The following is a 12,929-nucleotide window of genomic DNA, read 5'->3' as shown; positions in this document are numbered from 1 at the left end:
ATACCCAAGATTTCTATTTCTAGTATCAATTGGTTCTCTCATCGCTATCGACTACTGTTATAACTATTTGAGAATTATATGACTAAAGCGCTAAGCGGGGGAAGCCTCTGTGTACACTAATGGAACTGACGATATATGAATATGTGTATATATTTATTTGATACACATTTATAGTATTTTAAGAACATTGTTATATTTGTGCAATTTAAGCCAAGAGCCTCAACAGTTGACCATCTTGTGATACGAATATTTAATACTGCTTGAACAGAGAAGACAAAAGTTGTATATTATTTGGTATGGTTAAGGAACACGACAAAGCTTGAAGAAAATATTGTTATTTGCAGTTAAAATGATTTAAATATTATATTTTAATTTATACAAATGAAATTGAATCGATTCGCGACCATCAAATTCAAATTCTAGCCTTAACGATCGCAGGGAAGACACACGAAATGTTGACTTCTGACTGGACCGAATTTAACTGCAGCTTGATCGAACTGAAGCGTTTTATTTAATTCAGTCATATATTCCACGCATTCATATCATAATAAAGCGATACTTTTTTCTCTCTAAATTCGTTAAGTGTATTTCCACAATAATATATTTCTATGACTGTTCCTATGACTCATCTTGCTGTTGTCTGCTTCTTTTCACACACTCACACAGACACAGACTCAGAAAGAGAAAGACACACAGCCACACACACAGAGACATTGACATGATCATTGCTTATTTCTAGCTAATAAAAACTAAGTGTTGTCTTGTTGCATCGTTCACATTTGCCTGCCTGACCCCTTGACCTCTCCCACCAAAGCCAACGCCAACGCCAACGCCAACGCCAACTGCCTTCCAATTGAATGCTCCGCTTTGAACCAAGAACCATTTTGTATATAGACATTGATGAAAAAGTGTTTTGTGTTAATCTAAATTGTAAATGTTATAAAACTTGTCATCAAATCTCAATTCTAAACCTTTTTGACTCTCAACTCTCAATTCTGAATTCTGGAATTCCAGAATCGATTGAGAAGTGCATTCTTTATAATGTTGATACGCATTTAACTATATTATACATTTTTACATATGATGCCTAAATGTTTACTGTATGTATGTATATTTATTATTGCTGCATAATTCACTCATAAATATTTTTTTCTTTTTCTTTTTTCATATAAACGTTTACCAAAAAAACAACTCGCACATTCCACCACCTCAAAAATAAAAATAAAATAAAAATAAAAATCAAAATAAAAATCAAATAAAATAATACAAAAACCGAAAATCTAGAAGGACTACACGATCATCATATACTTATATTACATTTAGAGGCTTGACTCAAAGTTCAAAGAGTTGTAATTGTAATTCGCCCGACCGCATATGCATATTGCCTTCAGCTCGTAAGCGTGTGTATATGTGCGTCTGTGTGAATAAGGATCGCTAGAGCCAAAGAGGATTCTTCTTCAGCAGCAAAATTAGGGCAGCGATCCAAAGAGCTGCCTTGCTTTCAGATGCGAATTGCAGACACGTTCATATAGAAGCGTCTCTATTCTCTAGATCAATCGATCGATCGATCGCTCGTTCGCCTTGACAAGAGCTCTGACAAGAACCAAAGCCTCAGTTGCCAAAAGCCCGTTAAGAGTTTTGTTGAGATCTGCTTCAAACTCAAGGCAAACGGAGGGAAAAGCAAAAGCAAAAGAAAAAGAAAAGCGAAAGCAATAGCAAAAGCGAAGCAATCGCAATCGCAATCAGTAAAAGTCGAATACAAATCTTATAACAATTCAAACAAAAGCCAGCAACATTCAATTAAAAATGGCCGAAGACGCTGCCATGGAGACATGTCCAAGTCCTGAGATGGGCGACTCACGCAAAAGGCCGCTCGATTCAGATCCGGAAAATGAACAAACTAAACGCTCACATTTCAGTTCCGGTAAGTTTTGCAATCATTTGAAAAACCAAAATCAAAAATCAAAAACAGAAACCAAAACCAAAACCAAAACCAAAACCAAAACCAAAATACAAAATGAGAAATAAGCAAATTTCAATCGCTTTTACATATACTACTATCATTATCGTGCTCCTTGTCTCTAACTATCTATCTATCGATCTATCTAATTTATCTATCTCAATCTATCTATAAATTCACTGACCCACTGCTCACTCCCTACGAATCGCCGCAAAACGTGTAAATATTGTACTTCATGCCAAAAACAAACTATCTAAGCATTGCTCTCCAGCTTGTTGGCTTTACTTTCGATTTTTGATTTGAATTTTGTTGAAGTTTCTGCCGTTTGCCACTGCCATCTTTTAATTGACCAATTCACAAATCACGTCAGCAATTGGATTTGACAAACTCGACCCGGACGGAACGCCAATTAACTGCGAAACGCAATCGATGCACGTATTGCGTATACGCCCCGACGCCTGCCAGTGCGACTGACAGCTGCAGGCAGCTACGATAGTTGACCCATATAAGTGATAAACTCTTTGGCATTCGGATCTCATTTATATGCAAAGTAGCTGCATTTCAAATGATGCTACACAGCTAGCCGCCCTCCCGCCTCTTGTGGCTTCATATGCAAATCATCTAAAATTGAAATTATGACAACACAACATGAACAGGCGTAGCTATTGACTAGCTGCTTGGCTGCTTTGCTTGATTACTTGTGCCACTCTGGCAACCTGCCGCCTTCAAGGTGAGCCGCAACGTAATCCAACTGCCTCTACCTGTCCTCGCATCGAATCGCATCGCATCGCATCGCATCACATCGAATCGCATCGCATCGCTTTGCATCGAACCGCGTACTGCGTTGTTTGTTGTTTGTTGTTTGTTGTCTCGTCATCGCCGTCAAAGACATATAAATAGCAAAGACTGTAAATCTGAGAGGCGGTTTTATTTTCGTGTTTCTGATTTGTTTTTTGTCTGCTCGACACCTGCTTAACATTTGACTTTTAGTTCCAGAATACTTGGCTGAATGGCAAAGTGTGACTGCCTGAGTGTGTGTGTGCGTGCGTGTGTGTGTGTGTGTGTGTGTTAGCTAAGCCAAAAAAACACGTTTTGTTGTTTTGCATTATTTCTTCTTTCATATTTGGAATGGAAGCGTGCTGAACAACTGACCGACTGCCCAACCGACTAATGCCTGTCCGAGACACTTTGAAACCTGTCGCTCTGCCCTTTAGCATATTCGTGTTACGCCTGCATAACTGTAGAACACTAAATATGCAATATATAGAAGTAGAGTGAAGTATTTTTGATAGCAAAACAACGGCACAGCCAAGTGTGAGCTCATAGACATTATGGCTATGGGTTCTCTGAGCATGTTAGATTCATCAGAGCAGAGATATAGATAAATGCAATTATAACAGTAAACAGTAAACAGTAAATAGTAAACAGAAATTACAGATACACTTACTGGATAACATGTATAGTTTCCGGACCCTAGTATGAGTGTCGACAACCCTTGAAAATGGCAAATTTGTAATGGATTAAGAGAGCTGTATATACATTCTTGAGCAGGTAAACAGCTGAGTTGAGCTAGAGCTCTGCCTGCCTAGAGTTGCTAGAGCATTGCTAGAGCTCACACCACAACAATAAATCAAGTTTGTTTTCACTTTAAATATATCAATTGAAACTAAATTTGAATAAAATTAAAAGTCAAATAATATTTCGAAACGGTGTTCAGCTTTAGTGTATCTTCCCATCGAGCACACCCGACTAAATTACTCTTACGCATACTCTAGCATATGGAAAACATAAAATTACATACCTATGAGTAGACATATAGAAAATATACATAGCTGTGGCAGCAAAGCCATCATTAGTTGCGTTTTCTTTTTGAAACTATATATTTGAAAGTCATAAATCTACCCTCGAATGCGAGCTAAATTTTGTTGTCGTTGTTATTGGCATTGCTGGTAATTAACTGCCATTCATGTGCTTGTATATATATATATATATTTGGCATGTATGTATGTGTGTATAAAGTTTTGTTATTTTTGTTGCTCCCGTCATTGCTGGACGGAGAACAGGTCCATGGCATGTGTCAAATGTGTTTGATTATAAATGTATAAGTGCTTGCACACATAGATACAGACACACACACACACACACATACATACACATACACATAGGGTAAAGTTGTTTATTAGTTTTCAAACAATTTATTTGTTTAGCTGTCTTGACAGCCATCCATTTATTAATATTTATTTCGTTCTCTTGTTTACGGCCGCTAGAAAACGAATAAGATTCAGCTTGACAAACCAGTTTAAAGCCGTCTTAAAGTTAATGCATCGCGAAAGGGACTGGGACTGAAGCAGGATGCAAGCAAATGTAGCACGAGCCATGAGGCGAGCATTAGAAAGGGGCAGCTGAACGGGAACGCAGTCCAAACTAACATGTGTCGCTGTGTGTTACGTAATCAATGCTGATAGAGCTAGCTTGAAAATAGATGCGCAGGGCAACAGAAAAGCCGAGCCAAAAGCCGAGCCAAAGCCAGAGCAAAGAGAGATACAGAGGGTTAGGGAGAATCAGAGAGCGAGCGAGAGAGAGAGAGAGAGAGAGAGAGAGAGAGTGCGGCTGCTGCTGCGTTGACAGCGCTGTTGACCTACTTCGTTGACAATGTGCGAGTTCCCGAGTGTGCGTGTGCATCTGTGAGTGTGTGCGTGTGTGTGTGTGTGTGTGGCACACAACCATTGCCTAGACAAGGTCTTGCGCAGTAGCCGTGCAAAAGACTGCGTTGTCTGCTGCACTGCAGTATTGGGCGCTATTGCAGCCGACAGCAGCAGCAGTAGCAGCAGCAGCCGAGCCAACATGGCAACGTCCTTGAGCATACACACACACACACACACACACTAAGGGAGCAAGAGAGAGGAAGGAAAACAACACTTGCACTGAATATGGGTTACACCTTGGCCACTTATGCAGACTGAAATAGCGATGCTGTCGCCCGTTGCCCGTTGCCCGTTGCCTGACGCCCGTTGCCTGTCGCCTGTCGCGTGGCTACTTCAAGTGCGTTTACTGCCTGCGGGCTTTCCATGCGACCCGTGCGTGGGCGCACTCTCTCAGTGCATTTGCTCTCTGGATATATTTTTGGGTTACCTTATTCTTGGCAGATGCTTTTGTTGCCACTCAAGTGTTGCCGATGCTGCCGTGTGCTGCACTTGTAAAGTGTCTCTGTACGCCCTCAAGTGGCCTACTAATAGCTCGAGTGGCATGTTGGTTAGTTAGGTGGCAAGTGTGCTTGTTTTTCCTGCTGTCCCGTCCTGCTGTCTATGCAGTTTCCGCCTATTACTTTGCCCTCAAAAGCGGCCCGAGCACGCTTATCGATAGGTCGACCCAGGCTTAGCTTAGCTTTCGTTTTCAGCTTTTGTGCAAGGCAAAGTGGGTCACTTTGTTACATCCAAGATGCACTTGAGACCATTGCTGTAGTTAACGAACAAATGCGACCACGATGCGAATGAGCAATTTGCGGTAGACGCCACAGTAAATCACATATACGCAGCGTGTGCAGCTGTCGAATATTTATAAATACCCAGCGCTCTCAGCTGAACCGATTAACAAAGTATTAATCACACTGGCTCAGCTCACAGAATTTCGTGGACAGACTTAGAAACAGAAACAGGTGAAGCTGAATTAAGCCTCAGAGCTAAACCAAAGTCTGAGAAGAGTGGGCAAGTCATTAATTATATGAGCACACATTTAGATCGTTACTCTATATATATACATATGATTCATATATGCATATGGGGCGTGCTGTGTCATCATCATCGAATAGCAATTGAAGTTCGAAGAATGAAGTTGTTCAGCTTGCTTCAAAAACTTGACACGTTGTGCTCTGCTCTGTATCTCCTTCGCTTATCTGCCCAGCGTATATATACGTAAATGTCTGTATATACAGCATTTCTATTTTAGTTGCAGTCAACTCCTCCCACCGTTTCGCTTGCCTGCCGCTCGCTGCTGATAAAGGCAGCAAAAATAACAACTAAGAAAAATATATAAAGCCAAATAACAATTTTTGTCGAACGTCGAAAAGCCGCCCATTAGATCATAAGCGCGCTCTTCTCACACACACACGCAAACACATGTATATCTGCACACACACATGCACGTGCATGTGTCTATGTGACCCACACAGACGCTGTGTGTGATCGCAATGCCTGAGTCATTTGGATCACCCTCTTTGCTCTCCAATTTTGAGCGTGTTGTGCTCTCTCGTTCGCTCTGCCTCTCTCTCGCTCTCTCATTTGAACTCTGTGCTTTGGGCTAGCTTGGACGCTGTCTCTGTCGCTGGCTGTGGCTCTGTATCTCTGTCTCCGTCTCCGTCGGCGCTTTGCTTGTGTGCCACGGACCCACAAAATTCTTCAGTGCGGTTTCAGTGCGCGCCGTTGCCGATCGTCGTTCATTTAGTGCTCGCTCGCTTCTCGTCTTTTTTGTCGCCTTTTTGTCCGCACGGCCATTTTGTTAGCGCAATCGAGTTGGCTGTCAACTAACCAGCATGTTGTTTGCCAGAACGCAGCCACAGCCGCCGCTTCAACCCCATCATCAGTCGCAGCCAGAACAACTGACGCCGCTGCCGATGCAATTGTGTATGTGTTTTCAAGTGCAGTTTTAAGTTATACACACACACGCACACACCCAGCAGTGGGTATGGCTTACAGGAAAATGACCTTGTTAATTAGCATCGTCGCTGCACCGACAATGACAATGACAACATCCCGGCTACTAAACTAATAATATTTATCAAACTTTGTGTTTGCCTTGTCGTTTGTATTTGTGCTTCTCATTAGGCTCTTAATCACATGAGCAGAGTCGTCATTCGATACATACATGTCAGCTATGTGGCTGTGTGTGCGTGTGTGTGTGTAGGTGTACGTATATGTATTTGTATCTGGGTCCACGCTGCGTATGCGCAACTTGACAATCGACTTACATTTTGTGTACGCCGCGACGCGTCGTGTCAAGGTCACATTTTCATTTTGAAAGTTGTCATTAGCTTCGAGTCGAGCCAGTGCGAATACTTCTATCGGCCAGATACATTCAGCCACTCACCACTGCAGCCGAAACGAGTATGTGAAAAATGCTCAAAGCAAAACTATTTGCCTACGAGAAACCCTCGATTCGATACAAGCTATAAGCAGCAAATGTAGCTCAATGTCAGCAGCTCTATAATAATTCAAAAACCAGACACACTCTGTGGACACACTAACAAAACATTTATAAATGTAAAACTATTGACATTGACACGAAGAAGCTTTCGGTGGCGAAGGCGAAGGCGGAGTTCGGCTTTTAGTTCGAGCTATTTGAATAAATTGAAATTAATTCGAGTTTCAATGCTCATTAAAAGGGCTGTCTCTGCAGTGTGAAAATGCTGAGCTTGCTGTGTGGGCTGCGGTGCTTCAACTTGTCAGAGTTCGATCCGAAAAAAGCGGGAAGCAAACGACAGCAAAACACAACCTTGAAAAGTGCTTGAGTGTGTGTGTGTGTGTGTCTGCTTCAAGAATGAACAGACCCAAAATGTATAGAAACAACCTTGACAGCTAACCGAGATACTCCATTCATTGAGAGCCAAACGTGTGAGGCTTTTGCTTTCCTCTGCTTCTGCTTCTTCGCGTTTCTTCTTCGTGTTGTGTTGTTGCAAAACAGCTCGCAACGGCTCGTAAATAATAAATGCAGTCGAAAATTGGGGGAATTTTTTTGCCCAGCTCGTTTCCGAATCTCTAGCTCCGGCTTTGCCTTCATTGTGTAATCTGGTCAGCAGCAGCCAGAGAGCAGCAGCTACTGATGTGAACTGCCTTTGGCAACTAGTTGTTAATTTCTGTTGTTTGGCAACACGCGGAGCGAGCAGGTGTGCCCGTCTAACCCAGCAGAGCTACTACACTAAGTTTTTTTTGTTTTTTTTTTTTGCGAGAGACCAAAAATGAAGTGTTGTGACTTCTACACGATAAATCAATTGAGGCCGCAAGCGTAAGCGCAAACGTCATTAGGACTGGAAGATGATCTCACACATAATTTAGTTGGCTATCGTGGCTGTCACAGTTGTTGTTGTTATTATTATAAACGCCCACCTTGCTCGTGTGTGTGTGTGCGAATATATTAACGTGTTTTTGTTTCCATTTTGATGGCTAACCAGCATTTAGTTATATAACAGAAGCGAAACATGATTTCTAAATCATTCGCATTATTATTATTTTGTATTTTGTATTTTGTATTTTGTAATTGAGTTTGCATTTCATTCGATACGGCGTCATTTCGAATATTTGTGTTTTCGTTCGTAATTGCAATTAGCCAAGCGATGCCTCGCGTTTCCTGGTCACACGAATTGGAGTTTGTAATTGACCCAGCTTCGACTGTTCGACTGTGTCAAGGTAATTTCGAGCAGCCCTTCGTGAACATGCGCTGTTTGTTTGTTTTCACAAATATTGATCAGATACGCCTAATTATATGGCAGTTAGCTGCTCTAATTAGTGGCTTAATGTTCCATTTACAGTGAGTCCGTCAGGCTTATAGTCCACATCATTCTGATTACCGACTCACCTTGGCGCAATCATCGATTCAGCATTAGTTGGCTCACTCTGCTGGATCACTTTAAGATCATTGTTTTATATAATCACTTACTCACTTTGATTATGCTCGCTCGACTTTACTACACATCATTTGCTCACGGAACATTTTCGCGCTCACACTTAATACATTATAAACATTTATAAATTTCTATATTATTTTGCACTTTTTTATTATTATTATTCTCTTACTCTACTCATACAACTGTGCTTGAATTGAAAAACGAAAGAGCGCTACTATTCTTATGAACAGTAATAAAAAATCTGATTTAGATAAAAGCCAAATGCATTTCGATCAACTCTCATTGGGGCGACACACACGTAGTTGTTGTTGTTGCTAATATAGTAAATTAAATATATATATCAATTTCAATTATCTTCAACGCACAGCAGCATTTCCGCAAAACCAATAAAACCACAAACAATAAAACAATATTTAAATGTGAAAAAAGTAAATATGAAAACTTTGTTGTGATTAAAAATCTGAAATAGAAAAATACAAAAACAAAAACAAAGACAAAAAGAAAAGGCGAATTTAGTTAAATAATAACGCAATAATAAGTGCAAAATCGAAGGCAATCCATCCATCATATCGTCGATCACAAATCTGTAGCACAGCAACTGGAACTTCTCAACACTCGCAGCTGAAATCAGAACTCGAACAAATCTCAACTGAACTGAACTGAGCCGAGCCGAGCCGAGGTGAAGGCAAAGAGAAGTGGAAAGAGACTCCATCCATACTTAAAATCAACCCGCTGAATGGTAAACTGTTGGCATAGTAATCGTATTATAACTGTATAAGACCATTACCTTCCATACCATTATTGGATGTTGTGTAACTCTCGTCATTAACTACTATCTTGTTCTCTCAATATATACATGGATATATACTCTCTATAGCACAGATTGAAAACTGCAAACTGCAAACTGCAAACTGCAAAAACATGCCACATCCTACTACTACTACTATTACTACTACTACTACTACTACTACTACTACTACTATTGTATTATTCTTACTGCATATCCTTATTATTATTATTATTTGTAATTGTAAGGGAAGCGAAATGCGTAGTTGATAACATCTTCATCAAGCGATGATAACATGAGTACTTCTATGTACATAATGCAGAAACGATCAATCATCATTCGATAATGTGCTTGTTGGCAATCAATCAATCAACCTATCAATCAATCAATCAATCGTGCAATCAACCTCAATCAAACTCTTAACAAAGCACTCCAATCAACAACAATTGCTGCTGCATCTGCTGCTGTTGCCGCCGCTTCATAACTCCAAACGCAACTCCAGGCGTCTCAATCTTCTTTTTGATGTATGTAACTGTCAATGTGTGTGTATGCGTGTGTGTGAACTATCATAATACCTGAACACATATAAATATTATGTATTATACATGCATACATGCTGCTATTTGTATCTCTGTCTCCTTCTCTCTCTCTCTATCTCTCTGTCCTGCTCTCTTTCTCTTCATCTCTCTTGTGTTGTTATTGTTGTTGTTGTTTCTGGTGTTGTGGGAGTTGCCTACTGATCCGCTGATCAACAAATGTGGCGCAAACATTGCAAAGTACACAGTAAATAAATAAATACGAAACCAAGCCAAGCACATCCCGATTGCCATCAAAGACCACCAAACACATGTCAGCAAACGCCATTGATTTAATTAATCGTCTACTACTACTTACTACTCTACTACTACTACTACTACTACTACTACTACAATATCCATCCAGCGCGCTGCTTTCGAATCGAATCAATGCAAATCAAAATCAAAATCAAAATCAACTCAACTCAACTCAACTCAACCCAAATCAACTCGAAACACTGCAAAACGTACTAAAAACAAATGGCGCCACCACTCTATAAGCCTATCTATGACCTATACTTATACACCGCCACCTCATCATACTCCTTCCAAGGACGGAGTGAACAGCACAAGGCCTAGTCTAAACAATCAGAAATCATACTAAATCAACTACTCAGTCAGAGCTGCGTTTACACGAGCGTTAAGCGAGAGCAGCACTTGGGAGACTCAAGCACAAGTTGGCAGCATGACAAAAGTTTCAAAATTGAATTTGATTTGTGTGTTTTGATCAAGGGATACACTGAAAGAAACATCAGTGCTGCCAACTTTATTATCTCTGTCTCTCTCTCTTTCTCTTTCTCGTTCTCGTTCTCGTTCTCGTTCTCTTCCTCTCCCTCTCTCTGCCTCTCTTTGCTAGCTCGTGTAAAAGCTGCTCAATCCAAAATGTTTCTTTGTATGTTTCATGTAACGAAATTGTAAGCGAAATTGCAAAAACAAAAAAAAAAACGATATTTTGAAAAAAACTGAGCTTAATTGAAAACAATTTCTATTTCTTTTTCTTTTCGTTTATTGTGCAAGTTTTTGAATTGGAATCGCGTAGAGTAGTTCAAAACTGAGCAGCAGCAGTAAAATTGATCAAAAATAAAAAAAACTTTATAAATCAACAACAATAAAAACAAACAAAAAACTCCTTAAAAAACTTAAAGCTACTAAAAAATATAAAAAATATTTCCGTCGCATACGCAAAACAAATCTAAGACTGAATGACAACATTCGAACAGTATCGAAGCGGCAGCAAAAGTCAAGCAACAATTGCACGCCATGGAAAGTATTATAAGTGTGGCGGACCAGGAAATACTACAGCAGATGGGCGCTGATTTGTGTGCAACAGGAGTAATGCAGCAGCTGCAACAAGTGCAAGAGCTAGAGCAGCAGCAGCAGCAGCAGCAACAGCTGCAGCTGCAGCAGTATGCATGCCAACATCTGCACTCAACGCCCACACCTATGTCGCAATTTGATTATCAGCATCAGCCACGACAACATTCCAAGGCAACAAAAGCAGCAACATCGCCATCATCAATACATTCGCTGACCAGCGGCGGCGGCGGCGGCGGCGGCAGCAGCAGCAGCAGCAGCAGCAGCAACTACAGCAGCTACAGCAACTACAGCAACAGCAACAGCAACAGCAATAGTAATAGCAATAGCAATAGTAACATCTATGGCAACAGTATCATTCACAACGCTGCATACTCATTAGCAGTTTTTAGCTATAAGCAACAGCAGAAGCAACAGCAGCAGCTGTCACAGAAACAGGCACAAAGCAATCCTAATCTAAGCAATACTCAACATCATTATCACCAGATGGAACAGGAGCAGCAACAGCATTCGACCAGTCTCAATGGCTCGCCTGAGAGCAGCACATCGCCAATTGCAGTGGGGCAGCAGCAACAGCATTTACATCAACAGCAGCAGCAGCAACTTAGTAAACATGAGCCAACGGGAGCTGCAACAGCAAATGCAACTGCAACTGCAACAGCAACAGCAACAGCAACTGCAACAGCAACAGCAACGGCAGCAACATCCAGCTATAAGACTGCCTCCTGTTGGTGCTACGGTGAGTTTGATGAAAACACGCTATCAAATTCAGAAACTACAAAATAAACGATGCGCACGACTTCTTCTAAATATTCCACACATCCATCTACAAATTCACAAAAAAAAAAAAAAAAAAAACACTTGCTCTCTCGCCCTCTGTTTCGCTCTGTATTTATATTTTGCTCACAATTTGCTGTGTTTGTTAGCAACAAAGCAGTGAGAACAAGCAGTACAACTACAATAACATCAATCAATCAACCAATCAATCAATCGCCATGTCACCATCTCAACATCTGCCGCTGCCGTCGTGCCATAAGAAAAATGTATAAAAAATAAAAGCCAACCGAAGAATTGCATTAAATGCATTGAATAAAACTAGAAAACATAGTAAAAAAGATTTAAATATCTTAAGAAACATATATAATGAAATAATAATCAAACATCAGGCATACCTACACACACCGACACACACACACACGCACACCCATCACATCTCTCATTCATATGCTTTGAATGTAGATACGGTCGAGATTGCATTAAGTATACGCAGCGTGGCCCAGCCCGCCTTGACTGTGGTCGCTAGCCTAGTTCGAGCGTAGCGTCTGGGGTAGACATAATTCAAACTGCAAGCTGCACTCCTTTGTGGCACATAAAAGCAACCCAATGTGGCAACAGAGTTTGCTTTTGCCGCACTTCACGTTTTTCTATTTTTTTTTTTTGCCATTCCTTTTGGGTGCTGTTGGGACGACCTGCTGGCTGGATTGGGCACACGTGTGTGTGGCCTGGGCTGGGCTGCGTCTGTTCTCTATGCGCTCTATGTGTGTTGCATGCATTTGCGGCTGAGCCAAGAGTAGCTACGCGAGCAGCTAGTTCTACTTTCTGGCACTTGCTGACAGCTGTGCGCCTCATTTCAGCGCTCGTATCTAATTAGAGAAATTGTTTTGAAGGACACTTAGC

At 40.9% G+C, this 12,929-nt stretch overlaps 1 protein-coding gene across 11 annotated transcripts in view; it reads left to right on the top strand.

The window, feature by feature from the left end:
- LOC111593692 (RNA-binding protein Nova-1) overlaps positions 1 to 12,929 on the top strand; it is a 30,544-nt gene that overhangs the window by 13,287 nt on the left and 4,328 nt on the right. For 3 of the 11 annotated variants that reach the window (XM_023306597.2, XM_023306599.2, XM_023306598.2), the window contains exon 2: positions 1,285 to 1,924. The exons of 1 other annotated variant lie outside the window; for it this stretch is intronic. In XM_023306597.2, coding sequence (XP_023162365.1) covers positions 1,807 to 1,924 — 118 coding nt within the window. In that variant the 5' untranslated portion in view covers positions 1,285 to 1,806. Of the gene's footprint in view, positions 1 to 1,284; positions 1,925 to 6,350; positions 6,580 to 9,038; positions 9,316 to 10,731; positions 10,853 to 10,955; positions 11,992 to 12,929 lie in introns of those variants that run through there. 7 more of the 11 variants (XM_023306595.2, XM_023306593.2, XM_023306596.2 and 4 more) reach the window with 7 other exon arrangements.

Source organism: Drosophila hydei, unplaced genomic scaffold (assembly GCF_003285905.1).
Source record: "Drosophila hydei strain 15085-1641.00,03,60 unplaced genomic scaffold, DhydRS2 tig00008137-arrow-arrow-pilon, whole genome shotgun sequence".
Taxonomy (NCBI): Eukaryota; Metazoa; Arthropoda; class Insecta; order Diptera; family Drosophilidae; genus Drosophila; species Drosophila hydei.
This window is presented reverse-complemented; position numbering and strand designations above follow the sequence as displayed.